At 44.0% G+C, this 21,473-nt stretch overlaps 1 protein-coding gene across 7 annotated transcripts in view; it reads right to left on the minus strand.

Moving 5' to 3' along the window:
• CDK2AP1 (cyclin dependent kinase 2 associated protein 1) overlaps positions 1–21,473 on the minus strand; it is a 28,746-nt gene that overhangs the window by 3,890 nt on the left and 3,383 nt on the right. For 4 of the 7 annotated variants that reach the window (XM_069214991.1, XM_069214987.1, XM_069214990.1 and 1 more), the window contains exon 2: positions 3,829–3,929. In XM_069214991.1, coding sequence (XP_069071092.1) covers positions 3,829–3,929 — 101 coding nt within the window. The remainder of the gene's footprint in view (positions 1–3,828; positions 3,930–21,473) is intronic. The other 3 variants (XM_069214992.1, XM_069214989.1, XM_069214988.1) reach the window with 1 other exon arrangement.

Here is a 21,473-nt window from a genome sequence, read left to right on the forward strand (position 1 = left end):
CATTTAGTTGGATGACTGGAGGTGCCAGCTCAACAATAGCCAGAATGTATCCACCAGTTGATCATCTTTTGTCTACCCGGACACTTGATTTTGTGGATAACCTCGAACTCTTTGTCCAACTGGTCAAAGGGCAGAAACCTGGTATTTAATCCTAGAGGGCCAATAAATTCCTTGAGTGTTGAATACTATTCTGGTAATGGACGCAGGCTTTATTGTTCAGAAGTCTAGCGTGTATTTGTGAATCTCAAAAGGAGCCTGGCTTATAGTGAAGGGGAAGTTCCTTGTTGCGGGTTTGGGGTGATGGAGAAGCTAATTGTTAGACAGAGGGGATGGCTCTCATCAGCGCATGGCTTACAAAGACCGAATCGCAAGGGGAACAGGATGGATGTAATGCAAATTTGGCTCAAACTGATAGTGGTTCTGCTGTACATTTCTGATGCATCTTATGCTGGTTTTTGCAGGATGTTGTTTCACATTAGTGTACTTGTAAATATGCTTGGGACCCCAATTACTAACAACAGAATTTTTTTTTATCTTCTCCAACATGCTAGGGGCAATTTTTTTTTTTTTTAAAGAAACAATAGTACTGTTTCTGACGTCCTTAACCAATTAAAGTTTTTTATTAAACAACTGTTATATTTTGTTACATCTATGATTATAATACCTTTATTGGTTTCATCACAATTATTTTCTGGGAGAAAAATGGAAGTACTCTAGAGATCAGGCTTACATTCTCCCACCCGCCAAAAAAAGTACCATAACGGGGAGCTGTGGCCAGTGGGTCAAGGGAGCCGAGGGTCAAAAAAAAAAGTTTGGGGACCACTGGGCTAGGGAGTGTGGATGTCAAGAGAGGGGTTCGGCCATCTGGGGAGTGGGCAGAATCCTGCATTCTAGTATAGCCATATGCCACACTTTCAAGAAAGTGGTCATGAGGAGGAAACCTGGTAGCCTGTTGACTAACAACCGCAGCCTACCCCGAGGGCAATTTCTGAACATAAATAGGGCCCCCCTTGGCACCAGAACTCACATCTCAACTGGACTGGAAGAAGGATCGAAGGAGGATTGCCTTGCTTCACTGAATTTCAAATAGAGACTGCGCTGATGTGGACTGCACCTGGTAGCTGGCAAAGAAGAGGGACTGTCCCTGCTGTGTCCTGTTTAAGCAGAAGTCTCTTCAGAGCCCAGCCAAAGCAAAGTGATTCCAAGGGTCAGCCGAATGGCCTCCTGTTCGCAGCACTGGGATAAAACAGCTGAAGAAGCCTGCTACAGGTGAGTGAGAGCCCAGATCACGTGTCCCCACCATCATGCAGCACCAGGGATCAGGATCCAACATTAAAAAGTTGCACACAATTCTTCTGGATCTGAGAGAGTCGTCAGCGTGCAACTTGGTCTCCTTGAAAGCAAACTACAGACCGGAGAAGGATTCGGCTGGTAGTCCAGTGGCACCTGGATTTCAGCCAGACCAGAGAAGGCTTCGTAGGGCGTCAAAACCTGTATCTAGGATCCCCTTATCACCTTTGTGGACTAAGGAGTCCGTGCAGGAAGAACCCCCTCAGCCACATCACAGTCATAGCATCCTTTAGCATCTTCAAGCATCCTGTATCCTCAGCATCACGACCACTTCCTTAAGAATCCATTGAGCAAGATTAAAGCACTTTGAACTGCTTGAGGACTGCTCCTTGTGGAGATAACTGTTCCTGCTGTTCCCCTGACTGGCTCCCTGCTGGGGATGGTCACCCAAGTATCTAACCAACTGCATTACAACGTCCCCAACCTTTCCCTTAAAACATTTCTAAGTGTCAAATTTGTTGAATTTGGCAGTGGTGGTTGAGTGAAACGCTTTGTTTACTATACCTTGTAAAACCTATATCTCCGGAACCCTCCAGTAGATCTTTTTCATTGTGGTGTCTAAAAATGCAGTCTAGTTATATAAATTGGTGTTGGATTTTTTTGGTGTCTTGTTGATTTCTTCTTCAATTGTTTTGGTGCTGTTTAAATATTTACACTGGTTTCTTTGTGTAAGCCTTGCTGCTCAGAGCCACAGTTACCCATAGTTGAGCTAAAGGTTTGACAAAGCTAAGGGTCCTAAAGCGACTGGAGAGTGTATTGCATGGTGAGATCTCACAACCACACTGTATAATACACCTAATTTCCTCATAAATACCATTTCAAACACACAGTTGTTCTATCAGTCTGAAAAGTATAGCCAGTCCCTGGAACACAGCAAATCTTGCCCTTCTGAAATTAGAGATGTGCAGGGCAGAAGACATTGGAGACTTGAATTTGACTCTACAGCTAAACCGCAATACCCAACGGCTTTAATGAAGTATAAACAACACATCCGTTTGGCGTAGCAGAACCTTTACTAAGTGTGTCTTACCCAAACGTATTTCAAGAGCTTTTGAGAGCGTGATTGAAGAGTTATCGTAGCTAGAGCCATGTCACACCCTTCCAGGCTCTCTGCGACAATCTTCTTTCTTTAGCACCTAGTTCACTCCCTCCAGGCTGACTTTAGGATAGGCCATAACACGGAGCTGGTAGTAACTCTAGAATTGTTTGAACTGTGATGACTCACTTGTTGTTAGCTCCACCCTTGTTTAATAGCTACATGCTACCTCTGGTCGATCATCTTTAGGGCACTGATGCCCAAATATACATCTATGCTGAAGGCACCAAGTTGAGATTTAAGTTGAGATTTAAAATTATCCCCCAGTCAGGCCCCATCTGCTACTGCTCACAACTCTCTCATCATTCATCAAAATACTTAGGAGCTGATTACAACCTTGGTGGATGGGGAACTCCATCACAATCGTGACCGATATCCCGCCCACCATTTTTCAAGTTCTGTAGAATAGAATGGACCTTGTAATACGGCAGATGGGATATCCGTGATGTTTGTGAGGGAGTTTCCCCTCCGCCAAGCTCATAATCAAGCCCTTTGGGTGGTACTTCGTCAGACAACTTCAAATTTCTTTAAACAGAATCTGGGCATAACAGAGGTTCTTATCACAAGGAATTTCATTAACATCTGGAATCCCACCTGTTGGTCTGATAAGATGGGCTTGTTAATATTGCCCGACCAAAACCGTTCACAGTCTGGGTAACTACAATGATGCTAAACTCTCCTGTGAGCTGTAGGTTTCCAAAGTTGCAGTTACCTGTTTTGGCATACTAAACTAATTAAGAGAATCCTGCATTTTGTGAAACCAGGCTATCACATTCCTGTGGTGGTTGCATTAGTAAATTCCAGGCTTGACTATGGTCACTCAAGTTACCTAGGCTTCCCAGAAAAACGCTTAAGTTGGCCTTAACTTGTACAGAAAAAACACTGCTTGCCTCATCACCAGTATTAACCGCAATCACGTTTCCCGTTCTATTATGGCTGCATTGGTCGCCAGTAAAAACAAGACTTTCATTCAGGTCTCTGGCATTGTCTGTCGTTTAATTTATTGTTCTAATCTTGCTTTCGGGACTTTCAAATTCCAGCTGCACAGACATCAACGCTTATTGCCCTGGGGTGGAAACATCTTCTTTCGGCGATAGAGCTTTCTCTATAGCTGCTGCCAGAAAGTGGGACCATCTGCCTCAAACTTTTGTTTGCTTTACTAATATTGCATAATTTTGTCAAAGAAACTCAAACATCCTGTTGTTTAGGAATAAAACATTTTTGCTAGTTTCTTTTTTTATATGATTTTCTCTACAACACCATCAACCTTTGGTGTATGCACTTTATATACCTAACACATAACATAATATCAAGCAAAATTAGATCCATTTAGAAATGTTTAAAGCCAGTCTGAGACAAGTAGAATAAATGCCCTACATTACCTGTGTATAGCCTAAAGACGGGGGCCCGTAGTCATTTATAAGTTGCCTATACTGTGCGGTTGTTGCTATACTGGTGGATGGAGAGTGAACACTTGAAACTGCTGAGAAAAATAAGAGAGGCAAAGTTTTAACGTTTGGTCATCAACTATAAATTTGCTGTTTAGATTATGCGTGGTTTATTAGACTTATTTAAAGCAGTCACAACTAGAAACCAGCAAGGGCATGCATGCAATTTACTTTCGGAAATGTAGTGTCACTCTGAAAACAGTAGGGTGTATGGTTCGAACGACTCATTTCCCCAATAAAGTTTTTCATGCAAGAACAATTCCAGAAGAAGAGATCTGGCACCAGGTAACAATTTACGGATGAAAATAATAGCAAGGTAAAGACCACAGAGAGCAGCATTTCCAGCAACAGACCAGAACTGGAGTGACACCAGAGAAGGTAAAATCAACAAAATAAAAAAAAATTACCAATGAGGTTTAGAGTAATGGTCACTAAAGTCCCAAATTTACCCAGAAGTCTCTTCTAAGAAGACATGCTGAGTGATTTTGAACAATATCATCATACTGATTAAAACCTGTTGAAAGGTCGGTCCCGAAAGATCAGAAAATGTTTTTAAATCTTATTCTCTCTATCCAAAATTCTGTCAACAACACAAAGTAGGAGAAAAAACTTGGGATCTATCTGAAAAACAAAGTTGGAGCACTACTATTAGTGAGCACCAAGGTGGATCTGCCTCGCTTTACTCAAACTAATACATCTAGATGTCGAACTGATATGGTGTAAATCTGGATCTTCCTCTCTTTGGGACCTGTTGCCTTGCAGGATGGACAAAAGTAAAAAAATAAAAGCCACAAGGACGCCGCAGGCCATGTCAGTTTGTAGGCGTTATTGCCACCAACCACGCATACCTACAAAATTACATAGGTGCCATTTTGTTTATTTGCTGATCCACGATGGACCTTTATATATATATATACATATATATATATAAAAATAAAAAAAATAAAAAAACTGTAGAACCACAAAAGTGTTTTGTAAAGTAGAAGGACTGGCAGCAATTTACTACCTGGCACTCCAAAAATTATATAAATAAATAAATTAAATAAAAAAAATAAAAAAAAAAAAAAAAAGAGATCAGGCTAGCAGGATGTGTGGTGGAGCAACGAGGACTGGGTGGCACGGTGTGGAGAAAAGCAGCAAACAAGGGAGAAGCAACACAGAGTAAACCCCTCATCCGCTCCAAAACAAAAACCACCAACAACAACAAAACCAAAACTACACGAAAACACCTGAGGGTGTTCTGGCAAGTTGCCATGAAGTAATTTACTCTACTTTTACCTGTTGGTCAGACCAATTTTTCTAAGCAGGACACCTGCTGCATTTTTGTGCTTAATGGAGATGGTCGATTGAGAGCTATCATCTTCTGGATCCCCTTGCGGAGAGGGTAGATCAAACTTTCTTCACAGAAATCATTTACCCTCACATCAATGAGCAGGTGGCTATGCGGCATTGGTGAAGATGATACATAAGCCGGGTTGGGACCCTGATTCAGTTAAGGCCTATCGTCCCATATCGCTAATAAATTTGGATATAAAAATCCTCAGTGTGGTGTTGGCGGCCAGACTATTACCATCTATGACCACACTAATACTACAGACCAATCGGGGTTTATTCCGCAATGTAGTACCTTACATAACCTACACTGTTTAACACATGTATATCATGCACTGAAACTTCAGAGCGGTGATTATGCACTGGTGCTATTGGATATAGCTCAAGCAGTTGTTTCCCTCAATTGGACGTACCTCTAGTATGTGCTGCAGATGGTGGGCCTGGGTTTTATTGATTGGATTTGTCTTCTTTATACAAATCCCCATGCTCGAGGGTGGTCCAGGGGTGTGGTGTCGGAACCTGTGTGGCTGGAAAGGGGCACACGGTAGGGCTACCCCCAGTCGCCACTTCTTTTTGCCGTCGCCATGGAACCTTTGGCGGAATTGCTGCGGCGGGTGATGGGAACATGGGGGATAGATTTAGAAGAGACCAACCATGTTGTCTCCCTGTACGCTGATGACGCACTTATATATCTGTGTCTACCAGTCTACTCAGTGCCTATCTTCCTCAATCTTTTTTGAGCATTTGGGGAGGTCTCGGGCTACGTGTCAATCTAGATAAATTTAAGCTCTTCCCCCTGGGGCAGATAGTGGATAAACCAGAAGATGACTTGCCCCGGGTGCGGGTCCCTTGGACACTGAGGGAAACCCGATACCTGGGTATACAATTGGTACACACACAGCCCCGGCATACCATGAACATAACCTGGGAAGAGTGGTGGAGGGGTTGCAGACCTCGATATTTGGTTTTTGAGAAAGTTGCCACTATCCCTTATTGGTGAAATAGCTCTTGTAAAAATGATAATAGTACCCCCAATGTTTATATACACTACAGAATACACTATATGCAATCCCTTACTCCTATTTCTGCACTCTGGATGGCTTAATCATTGATCTGCTTTGGGGCTCTGGGCACAGGTGGGTTAGGCTTGCTACCCTGCAATGGCCATGGAATAGGAGGGCCTGGATACCCCGTGTCTAGAGCTTTATTATATGGGGCCCAGTTGCAGCATGCAATTCATTGGGTCGATGAAGCAGATAATTGGGAGAAAAAGCTGCTCCGTGGCACATACAGAGGCAATAGCCTGCAGGTGCTCATGATGTCTGGTAGCTGTGTGTCTCGGGAAACACCCTATATTGTCTGCCGGGTGGCACAAGGGTGGAAGGAAGTGGTCCGTCAGGTGCTTCGGCGTGCTGCATACACCCCGGATATGCCCCTGTGGGTGGTACAGCCCTTCCTTTTTATTGCTGAATCCATGTCGGTACAGAGGTGGAGGATGGAAGGGTATGGGAGATTTATATACAGAACAGTGCTTTATAACCAGAAGAGAGGCCATGGATGCCTTCTCCCAGGAAGAGGGACAATACTTACAATATATAAAAATCTCCAGTACAGCACGTGAAATCTGGCCATTCTATCTGAAAGAACCCATTAAATCTACCACACTAACCACCATACTAGAGATGGCTCAGGGCTGTCGCCTGATCACACAACTATATCGAGCCCTCACAGAAGACTGTATACAAATGGTCCTGCCGGTTCAGGCTCGATGGTAAAGACTCTTAGAGCGACCACTAACACCTAAAGAATGGGAAAAGATGCATGAAGGAGTAAAGGTGGTCAGCTCCAATGCGCGCTTCAAGGTAATTCAATACAATTTTGCCATCAGACACACCTTATACCAAAAACATTACACATACTGGACACATCCCGGGGAATTGTCCATGATGCAACGCTAACCCGGCAGACTTCCTACATATGATTTGGACAAGTCAATCTTTGACCCCTTTCTGGCAGACAGTTATTGAGAGTCTGAATATAGCGACGGGCTGTGATGTACAGCCAGAAATGTGTCAGATATTGCTTGGTCTGCTTCTCTCTTCCGCTAAGCATCTAACTCGCCACTTTCTCCTTTTGGGTTGAGTATTAGCGAAGAGACGCATTACTACAGGGTGGCTCCAATTAACACCCCTGGGTATCACGGCCTGCCTGAGGAATTTCATAGAATGGTCTGGAGCAGAGAAAGTGCTCAGGCGAAATGTTCGTACAGATGAAAAATTAGACAATGATCCAAGGGTGTGGGCAGCCATGCTGACTGACATACAGGAGGCAGTCAATGGGAGTGGGAATGGGAAAGGAGTTGCAAATGACATTACACACCCTGATGAAAGGACAGACCGTACGTGATCTAGTCCCTGCTGGTCTCCCAGAAGATTTTGGGAATCCCCCACGTACATGCATACCCCGTAATTATAATGATTAGGCCATCTACACGACGCAGTTACAGGGAGGGGTGGGGTGTATTCTTTATAGTTTGAGGCGGGACCAAGAGAATGGAGCGAATACAAACCAAATCCCTATTGGGATAAAGCCATGTCCTTGAAGCATATGTTGATAATTCTGTTACAAACATTAATATGTGTAAATGTATATCAGGTTACTGTTGCTATTGGAGCTGTGACACTGTATGCTAATAGAAAGATGAACTCCATTGTCAGGTTGTTATCATAAAAACCTTAATAAAGTTTGTTTAACCCCTCGGGTGCCTTGGACGAGCTGGTCTCGCCCTCTACCACTAGGACCAGGGATATTTTTTATTTTTATTTTTTTCAGATGGGGGGGCGAGTTCGGCCAACTGTAATTAGGCCGATCTGCCCCCGGGGCAACCCTTAGACACGAGGGATTTTTTTTTGTTTTGTTTTTTTGTAGGAGGGGAGCGACCCCTTAGGCAAGGGTTGCTCCCCTGGAGGGCGGATTTTATTTTATGTCAGTTCTGCCCCTCTTGGGGGTAGATCGGCCTATTTTTCTTAGGCCAATCTAACCACCAGGGATTTTTTTGTTTGTTAATTTTACGCAAGGGGAGCGACCCCTTAGGCCATTTCAGCCTATTGTAATTAGGACGATCTGCCCCCAGAGGGGCAGAAACCTCTAGGCACCAGGGATTTTTAATAGACGTGGTGAGCAACCCCTTCGGCAAAGGTCGTTCCCCTGTGGGGAAAAATCTTTTTAAGCCATTTCTGCCTTCCTTGGGGGCAGATCAGCCTATTTTTATTAGGCCAATCTGCCCCCAAGGGGGGGCAGAAACCACTAGACACCAGGTTTTTTATGTTTTTTGCATCAATTTCACGCAAGGGGAACAACCCCTTAGGCAAGGGTGGTTCCCCTGGGGGCAAATTTATTTTAAGATAGGCCTATTTCTATTAGGCCGATCTGCCCGCAAGGTGGGCAGAAACCACTAGGCACCAGGGATTGGTATGTGTGTATGTGCTTATTTTGTTTGGGGGGGCAGACTCTTGGGCAAGGGTCGCTCCCCAAGGGGCCACATTACTGTTGCCCATATCTGCCCACCTTGGGAACAGGTCGGCCTATTTTGGAAGAGGGTAGCTGTATGGCCATACCCCCACCCAAATAAATTGGGCCAAAGTTATTCTGCCCACCGGTGGGCAGATTACCCCTGATCCACCCTTGGATGGGGCAAAAAGCCTACTAGATGCCAGGGAATAAAAAAAAAAAAAAATAGTGGGGTGGTGGCTACCAACCAGTATGGGCATGGTTATGCCCCCACCCCAACTGAAGGGGGTAACAGTCTTTCAGCTCTCCCCCCGCACACTAAAACACCTTATCCCACGGCAAGCAAGAGGACATTATTTTGTGTTTTAGTTTTACATTTGGGCCATGAGAGCTTGTCTAACTCTCAAAATCGTCCCACTTGGAATGGTGAGGGCTGTACTTTTTGGACTTTGGGACGCTGCCATGTAAAAAAATCCACAAGACCTAGACACATCTGAAAACTAAACATCTGGGTGAGTCCAGGGTGGTGTGCTTCACATGCACCCCGCACCATTTTCTTACCCACAATGCTCTGCAAACCTCCAACTTTACTGGAAATCACACATTTCCCCCACATTTTTGTGATGGAACCTTCCGGAATCTACAGGAATGAACACAATTCCTACCACCAAGCATTGTCGTATCTATATCGAAAAAACTTCTGCCCCACTTGTCAGCCTAAAAATGTTTTTTTTTCTTCTCCAAACTGCCCGTTTGGACCCACTTTGCTTCCCCCTCAATTTCAACATGTTTTTGGCTCTTACCTGTCACAGGCACTTGGCCTACCTACACAAGTGATGTATCATTTTTACCCGGAGACCAAGGGGAACGTTGGGTGGTCGGAGATTTGTGCCGGTGCGGTGATCCCACACAGAAATGTGGGAAAAATATGATTTTTTTAGCTAAATTTGAGTTTTGCTGAGGATTCTGGGTAAGAAAACACTGGGGGATCCATGCAAGTCACACCTACCTGGACTCCCTCGGTGTCTAGTTTTCAGAAATCTTTGGGTTTGGTAGGTTTCCCTATATGGCTGCTGAGCCCAGAACCAACCCCCTGCAAAAACAAGTAGTTTTGTATTTGATAATTTTGATGTGTCCACAAAGTGTTTTGGGGAATTTCCTGTTGCGGGCACTAGGCCTACCCACACAAGTGAGGTACCATTTTTAATCGGGAGGCTTGGGGGAACATTGGGTGGAAGGAAATTTGTGGCTCCTCTCAGATTCCAGAACTGTCACCGAAATGTGAGGAAAAAAAGTGTTTTTTTTAGCCAAATTGAGATTTTCAAAGGATTCTGGGTAACAGAACCTGGTGAAAGCCCCACAAGACACCCCATCCTGGATTCCCCTAGGTGTCTAGTTTTCAAAAATGCAAAGGTTTGGTAGGTTTCCCTTGGTGCCAGCTGAGCTAGAGCCCAAAATCCACAGTTAGGCACTTTGCAAAAAACACATCAGATTTCAATGTAAAAATGTGATTTGTCCATGTTGCTTTTCCTGTTGCAGCCACTAGGCCTACCCACACAAGTAAGGTACCATTTTTATCGGGAGACTTGGGGGGAACACAGAATAGAAGAAGTGTTATTGCCCCTTGTCTTTCTCAACATTTTTTCCTTCCAAATGTAAGACAGCGTGTAAAAAAGACATCTATTTGGGAAATGCACTTTAATTTAAATGCTATTATGGGGAGCCCGGAATTCAAAGATGTGCAGATAGCCACTGCTTCTCAACACCCTATCTTGTGCCCGTTTTGGAAATACAAAGCTTTCCTTGATACCCATTTTTCACTTTTTATATTTCAGCAAATGAATTGCTGTAAACCCGGTATAGAATGAAAAACCCATTGAAAGGTGCAGCTCATTTATTGGCTCTGGGTACCTTCTTGATGAACCTACAAGCCCTATATATCCCCTCAACCAGAAAAGTCAAGCAGATGTAACGGTATATTGCTTTCAAAAATCTGACATCGCAGGAAAAACTTGGGAGTAAAACGTGGAGAAAAATGGCTGTTTTTGTTCAACTCAATTTCAATATTTTTTTATTTCACCTGTTATTTTCTGTAGGAAAACCTTGTAGGATCTACCCAAATGACTTTAGTGAATTTGGATTTTTGTCTCCTTTTCAAAAATGTTTAGTTTTCCGGGATTCAGCATTGTTTTCACACCCATTTCTGTCACTAACTGGAAGAAGGCTAAAAGCACCAAAAAAATTGTAAAAATGGGGTATGTCCCAGTAAAATGCCAAAATTGTGTTGACAAATGTGGTTTTCTGATTCAGGTCTGCTCGTTCCTGGAAGCTGGGAAGATGGTGATTTTAGCATCGCAAACGCTTTGTTGATGCCATTTTCAGGAGGGAAAAACAAGCATTCTTCTGCAGCCCTTTTTTCCAGTTTTTTTTTTTTTAACAAAATGTTTGCTGTATTTTGGCTAATTTCTTGGTCTTGGGAAAAAAGGACGCAAATTTGGCGTGGGTAGCTTATGTGGACAAAACGTTTTGAGGGCTTGACCCCAAACTTCCCCAAATAGCCAAAAAAAGGCCTGGCACCTGAGGAGGAAAACGCTTGGCAGCGAAGGGGTTAAAAAAATAATCCATGAGCAGGTGGTACAACGTGAGGTAATTCCCACATTATGGAGTCCTAAGAAGTTAGAGATGGGTAAAATTGCGTAATTTTTCGTGAAATTTTGTGTAAGATTAAGATTTAATTAATCTACGCTTTTGATCGAAATGCGGTTTGCTGGTTTCTCACACGACTTTTTACTTAAGTATGCAACTCACGTAAAAAAAGAAAGCCTTAAGAGATACAGTCAGGAGACTGATTTTAGCAGGAAATCTCTCTCACTTAGACATATTCTGCAAGAACCAATTGACCCGGGGAGATAAACTAAGCACAATTGCATTATGCAAAACTAAGAGTTCACAACACGTGATTTCGCCCAGGGTTACTCAGTACCCAGATCTCTCAATCTACCAAATTTCCCATGAGCAGCAAACATCTCAATGCTAGGATACCTTTGGCTTAAGGCTCACAAAAAGTTCAAAATCATGAGTGTACTGTTATGTATGCGTCCGTTTAATGTAGCATGAACATCCAACAGCCATCCATAACACCACATACATTTTTCAAATAAATAAAATGTTGAAAAACACTAGCTAAAGCTTTGTTTTTTCATAATACAAAATGAAATATGCATAATTACCCACAAAATGAAAACTATGATCTTGGACAAACTGAGGTGGGAAAATAAGGGGGAAAAAAAGAAAAGAAACACAGAAGCGTAACTTTAGACCAGAGGTCTTCAAACTGGGGGGCGGACCCCCTGGGGGGCCACAAGTGATCGGGGGGGGGGGGGAGGGGGCGCCAGACACTGGCCAAAAGAAGCATTATACAGATAACACGCCTTTGTTTTAAGCAGAAGCAGGTTATTGCATTTTTAAAAAGGTAACAGTATTTAACTGCAATGTTTAAGTAGGTTTAGACATATTTAAACATTGCGATGTTTATAAAACAACTGTGAAAAATTCTGAAGGGGGGCCCCAATGATTTTTATTTTTCAACTGGGTGCGCGGCATTAAAAAGTTTGGATACCACTGCTTTAGACATACCCTCTCCCAGCGGTGCTAGCTAAGGTATATTACCACAACAGGATGGTAAAACACAAAATAACCAGGGCACTATGGAAATGTTGCAACACAAACATACTGATCCTTCTAGAAATCAGGTGAGTAATGCAGGCCCCATTCCACCTATAGCCTGTGAATATGAGATAGCATGCTGCAGGGGGGCCGTCACCCCATCAGTTTTCATTACACTACAGCTAACCAGCATTCGTGATGCCAATAGGTTGACTTATGAATGCACTGCCAAGCCAGACCTAAAAACCCATGTAGGTTAATGACTGCCCTACTCCCATCTATGCTGCTGCTAGAAAAAAAACATCATAAATTACCTAGTTATCTAAGACACTTTTATAGCATTATGATGTCAGGTGTGCGCACCCCTGAAAGTTCATCCTCAGGCAGCTGGATAAACCAACAAATTGTTCACAGCTGTGTGGAGGGTAAGCACTTTTTTTGTGGAAGCACACAACTTCTGCCTAATTGAAACATGTACTTCTGGCTCCCAACACATGGGCAGAGCCAAGCCCCCTCTACTGTTGCTCACATAATTGTCTTGCGACAGCTGCGCTGTCAAGCTAGACCATAAAAACTGTAGTTTGTGATGTTGTGGAAACCAAGCATCGTTTGCTATTGTGGCATTGTGCAGACTGGGCACTCTGTGTTGGTACTGGGCTTGTACGTGGGCTGAAGTTAATGTGTTCTGTTTTGTGTTGGTACTAGTTCTGATTGGAGAGGGGCGGTAATGCTCAAAGTGGGTCCAGTTATATACGGATACTGGACAATGGCTCAGACAGTGTTGCTACTGGCACAGTCTGATCTGTGTGTGGTTTTACTGTAGTTATGGAACTCAATTACAAAATATTTGGGCATTCATGTTAGGTCGACTTATGAATGGAGTTGTAAACACAATCTAGTTTTCCCATTTCTGTACTCCTGTGCTTTAAAATGCGCAATATGTCACTAAGCTCCTTTATAGGGAAACCTCAGCTCTCCATACCCCTTTAATATGGCCTGGACAATTTGCATAATGTCACGGACTACTGTGCTTTGAAAGAAAATATTTTGCACCGCTTGTTTCTCCACCGTCTACTGAATTGCTCCCCTCCTAAAATTAATTCTGATCACGTTTTGACCAGTGTTGAATGACCATTGTACTTTAAAGTGTGCAATTAGTAACATTTCCCACACAATCCTTGGGAGAAAACCTTTTCAGGGTCTTTAGATCCTAGTGAGCTTAGTTCAATGTACTTTAAAACTAACCATCCGCACTACATGTACTTCCTTGCAGGTGATACCACCTAACCTGTCCTAACCCCCCCCCCCCCCCAACCAAACCACCTATGAAATGGCCCTGACGTCATGTCAAGCTAGACCAATGTTCCAAGCCTGTAATGATACCTTTCATTGTTGTGTCATGTCCCCAGTTGTTTTTGGACTCCCCCATTTGTGACTAGCTCTTCTCACCACAGGACACTGCCATTTTCCTTCATTAGGGGGCAACCGCTCGCGTCTACCCCAGGTTTCCACATGTTTGCTCCTCCTTGGTGCCCTCGCCGTCTGCCTTATCCTCCTAATTTAACAAATGCCAACCCAACAATCCTGCAGTTCACATAAGACTAGGAATTAGGGCCTGTTGCTATGGCAACAGGAATTAAGGGACTCTGCATCTTGGAGGGTGGCCAACAGCCAGACGTCCACATCAGAGGAAGATGCCATTCTTCAGATCAGAATAAGAATCAATGCGGTGATGGACGCTGCACGCTTTAGGGGAGGCGGGTATTTCCATAGAACAATCTAGGGCACAAAATTGAGCTGGACGTGACTGTCTGCAAACAGACAATTCCTTTTTTTATTCTACAGACGGCTTTGTATGCCAGTTCGCGCCAGAGAAGTGCAATGGTAGCCAATTCTTGACATTTTGTGCTTTTGCCCTATTAAAATACAGCTGCCGGCATCCGATTTTTTTTGCATGCCAATGGAGGGTGTAAAAAAATTGTTTTTTGTGTGGGAAGTCAATAAGCCTCTCAAAATTTCTGTTACACCCTGTAATCTCGCAAAATATAAGGACTGCTTGTGAGGCAAATTTTGTGAAATTGGACAAGCATGAGATTTTTTGAAGTTCTTTTCACTGGTCATTGGTTGCAACAGAAAACATATCACAGGGACAGTGAAATCAAGGGTTTTCTCCTGGTATGTCCCATGAGTTTGGAATATAGGAGTGGGCCTTTATGTTCGGTTTTCACATGATACCAGTGAGTGCATTTCACACAACGTTTTTAAAAAAAACATTAAATTGCAATTTCACCCACTCTTTAGAGATACAATGGATACAGAGATACATTTGGAGTTTGGCTAGAAATTAATGAAAAAAACAAGCCTTGGTTCTCAGCAGCCTGGAACCCATCTTGGAGGATAGGTCGACTGTATCAAAGGCCTAGGGTGGATCTAACAGAATCAGGAGACTGAAAGATGCTACTGTCTTTAGGTAATCAAGGGCTGCAACTAGTACTGACCAAATTCTATGGTGTGGCCGACAGCCAGCCTGTTCAGATCGTAGACTATACTTAACCTGAAGGTGCTGATGAAGTTCTTTTTCCAAATTGGACTCCCAATGTCGAAAATGCCAACAGGAATAAAGATATTGGGTGACAATTTGCAGGGCTGGTATGGTCAAGTCTACCACTGCTGCGTAAAATGAAGCAGGCCAAAACCCTGGGACAGAAAAAGTTGAAACTTTTAGTTAAGAGACCATGGATAGGGCATGAGACTGAACCACAGCCACGTGTATTTACAAGACTATGAGCATTTGCAATCCGCATTTGTGGTTTACGCATCCAGGGATGTGCATCCGCAAATATGTAGCTCAATTTGTACAAAAAAGTCTGCCACTTTAAAGTCCCTTTTCCCAATCTTCAAATAGGACATGGAGGAATGGTGCCTCCCACTTGACGTCGACCATTATTTTGCATGGACTCCAAACTAGTCAAAGCCACTTGAACAAGGACACCAATGTCAACCATGACTCACACTTCAAGGATCTTACAGCAAGGATGCAGACCTAGAGGCAGGCCACCACTGCATTGTTCTTGAATGCTGAATACGACTGAGCTTCTCTACTTACCTGCACCTATGCTATCATTCCCCTCTCCGGCCTTGACTCCTTTTGACTTTTCTGGTTCATGCGATGCCTTTCAACCAAGATTCATTGCCATGATTTGCAGCTGTAGTATGTGCTTGGAAACCCTCATCGCTGCCACAGAAAGTAAGATCCACCGCATGTCCCCATTCAATGGCCAACAGCATGTTAAATGCTAAAAAAAACTAGCAAACTGATTACAACTATTACCCAGTCTGCTTACCCACACATGCAGTTTCACCCATATACAAGATTGCCTGTTTCACAACGCAGTCTTTAACCTCCATGCAAACTCGTGACCCTTACCTTTACATCAATCTCTGCAGCTTTAACTTCATACCTCAAGAGCATCATCTCCCATTAACCCCTCCACCACACACCTGTGGTCTGCCAGTCACATCTTTCCTATCCTAAACCCTATGCAGCTTGTTAGGCCAAAAGGCCTCTGCATAGCGTTTTGAAGGTGTGGTACCCTGCTCTTGAGCATTTTCTGGACTGCCCTGTTTCGTTTTACCCCACCCGTCAGCATCACCATTGTGTGAGCCCACTGGGGGGCAGTCCATTTGTGTAAACATTTTAGAGACACCAAAGTTGGGCTCCGATGACAGGGGGACTCCTATCTCTTGTGTGAGAAACTGCTGTCCTCTCTAACCAGGTTATGCGGTGACTGAGGGAGATGGCAGAGTGTTTGCAGTCCTGGGCACTGGCCTTTTTACGTGAATCCCCTGTGGAGAGACTATTTTCCAGACCGATTCTGTACATGGTCTGGTCAATCCCCTTTAGGTGGGATCATGGACCATCAGCATGTCTGAGGCATGTATGATTGTTGTGGTGAGTGGGGGAAATCAAGGTTGTATCTAGACCTATCACATGCCCATCATCTGCCTACGCTTTCCTCCAATCAGCTTCAGTCGAACCAGGAGACAGTCTGACTTCACCAACCAAGTTTGAGGCTGGTTCTGCTATTTGGAGGAGAATCTACTGATTCCAGAACCACTGTTTTCACCCAGTTTGAGGACACCACACGGAAGGCGAAAGCAGAGCTGACTCCGTTTGTTTGGAGGTGTGTGTGGGGGTGTGTACGATATTTCCTAACTGGGGGTGTGTAGAGTCAGTATGATTTGGTACGAGAGGTTGTGGACTCGTGAAAAAGAAAAGGGAAGGATACATGGGATTGTGATATTTTAAAACAATGATCAATATTTTTGTATAATGAATATATAAAATATTTTTGATAAAGTTTGTTCAATTTGCGATGACTGATGTAATGTGTATGGTTTTTGTCCATTTCACACCGTGTAAGAAAATCAGTATTGAAAAATGGGCGTAATGAAAATTTATAAAAATGAAGAAAATGAATGAATTTTGTAAAATGACAAAGTGTGAGTTGGGTCTTTTTACCTAGTATTCATTTCCACCATAGAGGTTAAGCGGGATCTGTTATAATTATATTATTCCAGAACCAGTGGAATCTATTCCTGGTGGATGCTGCTGGTGCTGGAGCAGAGTTATTCAGTGGGAACTACCCATTCATAATGTCCTTGTTTGATCATTAATTGGTTTCCATTGAGTGGACGGCGCTCCCTACACCAAGCATTGGTGACCATTTCCATTGTCACTCAGGATACCACCAGAAGCACCTAAGACTTTTGTTGCAGTTGTGCCGCTTGTTGTTTGAATGGTGGGTTTTTAGATAAAGGGCATGGTTACACACATTAAACAACACAGTACTCCTTAATAACAAACCACCAAAGGGGGACAAATACTCTTTCGGCAACTGCATATGAAGTATAAACTCGGAACAGTGATAACACAAAATGTTTACGCAAGGTCCCAGCAAACCTGTTAAGAAGACACAGGGATGTGGGGGTATCCCTGCAATTAGGTGCACGCATATCAGGCCCTTTGCTGAAGGAACATTTACCAACTTCCAGAATTGTAGGGCGCACCCCTTCGCCAAAGGGCAATGAACAATCATGAAACGCGACAACCCACATGTGCAAGATACCACACTCCTGGTCTGTGGTCCCTCATCTTCAGCTGTCCCTGTGTAAGTCACCCTCAGCCCACCTTGTTGCAAAACTCAAGACGTTGTTGTGAACCACTGGAAGCTCCAGTGTCCTTTGAGGTGAACCACAGCTAAGATCAGAACCCTGATTCCATGGAATGGAATGAAACTGGTATCTTTCTAAAGGCTGGTCTTACAAAAAAGGGGTCTCTGTGCAGCATTCCTTAATTCACGCAATAGGGTCCCGTCAGATCTCAAGCACTCTGATGGTCCATAGGTGAAAAGTCTTGTTACCTCAAGACCATCAATCCAGTCTGTGTGACCACCATCCAGTACCACGGAGTCCAGGAACTGCTATAGCACCCTCCAGAGGTTGTCTTCTTTCTTAACTGCAGGGAACCCCAAAGACCTCCAAAAGATGCACTCGGCTTGTCCTCAAGCCTGCCCACTTTAGTATCCAGCTGCACTGGGGTAGTAATCACACAGTCTATAAATTCCAAGCAATACTTCTTATCTGAACTGAAGGCCGATAGCCTGACTGTAAGCCCTTGCCCCAAACAGTCACTTATTTGCCCCCAACCTGGTCTAGGCCTCAAGCTGACCCTTTTCATGAATGCTGTGGGAAGTGCAGCTCCTTAAATTCAGCAAATCGGAAGGGACCATGCAAGTGCACCAGTCTTTTTTACCGTATAGCGGAGAGCTTGAGGGCAAAGTCATTATCCTTCTGTCTCCAGGGCTTGGCCGTCGGACCCTTCCCCCATGACAACCGAAAAAACTCTCAAAACAGCATCAGCTTCAATAAGGCAAGGGTAGTATTGTCTATGCTCCAGGTCTCACCTCTGCCATCTTGCACATAACCACCCAGATCAGCCAGAAGCATACAATTAGAAAACTCAAAGTCTTTCTGTGGGTTAGCTGCCCTTCCTGCTTCTTCTGATGAGCATCAATGGGGTAGTTCCTGTCCCCCTAACGTGAGGCCTCGCACAGCTCCTTCTCACCTAAGTCCTTAGCCTCTTGCATGCCACAGTAATCCTGGCAGGAGATTGCCAGGCTGGCTCTTCCACTGGGGCTCTCCTCCAGGGTAATGCACTTCATCACCCCCGCCCCGCTCTTTAAACTTTCCCTTGGCGGTGCAGCCCTACCATTGCCACCCACTGAGGCCAAAGTGGGCAGTACAATTTTAATTGTAAGCTTGGTCAGGAAAAATGGAGTGATAACGCCAGCCCTGGTATTGCCATTACCAGTGGTAGTACCATCCCATTTAAAATATTTTACAGGTTTGAGGCCTGGAATGGAGAAATAAACAGTACTACCAGGCCATTTATTGCATGTATTCTTAAATTCCTCGCCATTTTCCACTCACAAATCCTACTTGCTCTTCCAGTTGGAATTCACTGCTGGAAAACAAAATGGTAATATCATCAGGTGCGGTAATACAGCACCTGGTAACATTTCTAATCATGTGGAGCTGTAATACCACTGAAAACCAAACTACTCCTCGGCACTACTTGCAATGAGGGCCAAAATGTTGAAGTTGGGCTCGGACAAGACGGAGATCCTCATCCTCAGGTCCACCCCCTCTGCCTGGGACGACTCCTGGTGGCCGGCCTCCCTAGGAACCGCCCCCCCCCCAGCGCCTTGAGACCCTCGCGGGTGAGTAGCGCGCTCTACAAATGAATGATTGAAACACTCGGTTATATCAAATTAACAATGCTTCACATAATCATAAACCCCCCACAAGGGAACTCATTTCAAGAAACCCTGTGGGCATTCAACTTCCCTAGCAGCATTTAAGGTTCCTCTAACAGGTGACCTCACACCACTTGACAGTCAGTGGCAACTGACTCCACCTCCTTCAATCTTTAATCCTCGAGCACACCACCCTCAACCATCACACCACCACACACCCATGATTGCTTATGAACTAATACGCCATCCGCACATATGCATTGTGTTTGTCTCATTTTGGTTGGGAAAACTGTGGAGTTAGATTGGTAACTAAAAGAAAAGAAAACGACCACAAGAGTATTTTTTTTGTTTAAGCAGCGTGGGGGGCAGGAGAAACAACTTCAGGGAGGATGTGGCAAAGCTACATAGGGAGATGATGTGGGGGCACCAAAGCAGCACAGATGGGGATGCCAAACTAACAGAGGGAGGGCCAGAGAAAGAGTAACCGAGAGGTTGGGAAAGCAACATGGAGGGAGCAGTGGGGGAAGAAATAGGGAGAAGCACACAGCACATGAGGAAGGGGGCAGGCCCTAGGGAGTGACACGGGTTGCAAGAGGCAGACAGTACAAAGGGAAGACAGTTCAAAAACACACACTCTAATGGAGTGCTTCGCACAAAAGAAAAAAAGTAGCCCTTGAAAAGCAAGCAATACAAACAGCGATAACAGCCAATCAAACAGATTTTAAATAAGTCAAGTCTCCACTGGAGTGACAAACACAAGTTTGACAAGCTGGGGCACAAATAAGAAGCAGGAAAATGAGTGACATGGAGAGCCAACCAATGGTAAGCGATGGGTGGGCTCCAGCCCGCTTTATGATCTTGGCAAGCCACAATACGCTTCACAACAGACAGCTCAACCTCAAATGAGTGCCAGTGTCCACAACCTCCAATCTAAAGCACAAATTAACCTCTACCTATAAGTGGTTGTAGAAACCTTTGTGTGACTGTCTAGTGGACATGTTAAAAAAATCGGTATTACACAGCCAACAGTTACGGGTTGTGCCAGCCCTCCCAAAAATCTCTCCCCGAGTAGCGTTATATCCATGAGCTCAATCGCAGATGCGAAGCTGAAGACAACTGCGGAAAGAGGCACCTTGTTTGAAAATGTAAACAAGCGTAAGCAAAGCCAATAGGTCACACCTTTGGGATCTTTTGGCTTTGCCAGTAGTTTTTAGCCATGCTCTACAGCATATCCAATGCTGTGCATCATGGTAAAGAAAAACTAAAAACACACACAATATATATATATATATATATGTGTGTGTTTTTTTATAGTTTGATCAGTAATTTAAGAAAAAAAATAGTGCAAAGGTGCTTTTATTAAATCTTAAAGTTTGAAAGCAGTTACATTCTCATAGCATAATGCCTCAGTACCGTAAATAGCGTTTTTTTACAAGGGAACTCCTCCACTGGGGCATCTCCGCCAGCTTTTAGAACCCACAACTGAATTTCAAAACACTAACAATAGGACAAACCTGTGCTTTTCGTTTGGGTTGCCACTGCAGTGTACACTTTGTATTACCATAGGAATAATTACAATGTGAGAAATTGAAGCCAAATGCGAGGTAATGCAACATCGTAAAAAACTGCATTAACCATAAGGCAACTGGACTTGACTGCGTGGGCTGTTAAGCCAATGACTGGCACTTTGACTTAGCTAGATGTCCCAAAACAATGGGAGGCGAGAAAGGAGGAGGGAGTAGCCTATGCTGGTTTCTTGTGATTCAACCTTTTCCCTTAGAGTCTGTGTTCCATGTTGGGGAAGCAAGTGGAAGAATTTTCCCTGTGTTGGATTGGAGGTTGGTCTGGTGCTCTGCTGTGGGTGCACTCTGCAGGGCTGCTGAGGACCTCATTTGAATTTCACATATACTCGAATACTTCACAGTGGGCTTTCACAGCCAAGAAATACACCAGAAAGATATGAAGGATGTGATTGAGAACGCCCTCTGCTTTGGGTGTCTGCCGCCTCCCTTCCCAACAGCCTCTTGCAGAGGCCACTGGCAAATGAAACTGTAATACTGGTTACTGCCTTCACCCTTTCAGTTTCCTTTCGAGCACTAGTTACATGTGATCTTACCAGGTCTCTGCAGCACTTCCCTTGGTTATTCCCCTCAGTGTGTATATATGTTATATATCACGGGTCATAACCTTGGCCACATACATGGGTCTTTGGTTGCACTAAGGGGGTTCTGGTGATTCACTAAACAAAAGAGC

This window comes from Pleurodeles waltl, chromosome 11, assembly GCF_031143425.1.
Source record: "Pleurodeles waltl isolate 20211129_DDA chromosome 11, aPleWal1.hap1.20221129, whole genome shotgun sequence".
Taxonomy (NCBI): domain Eukaryota; kingdom Metazoa; phylum Chordata; class Amphibia; order Caudata; family Salamandridae; genus Pleurodeles; species Pleurodeles waltl.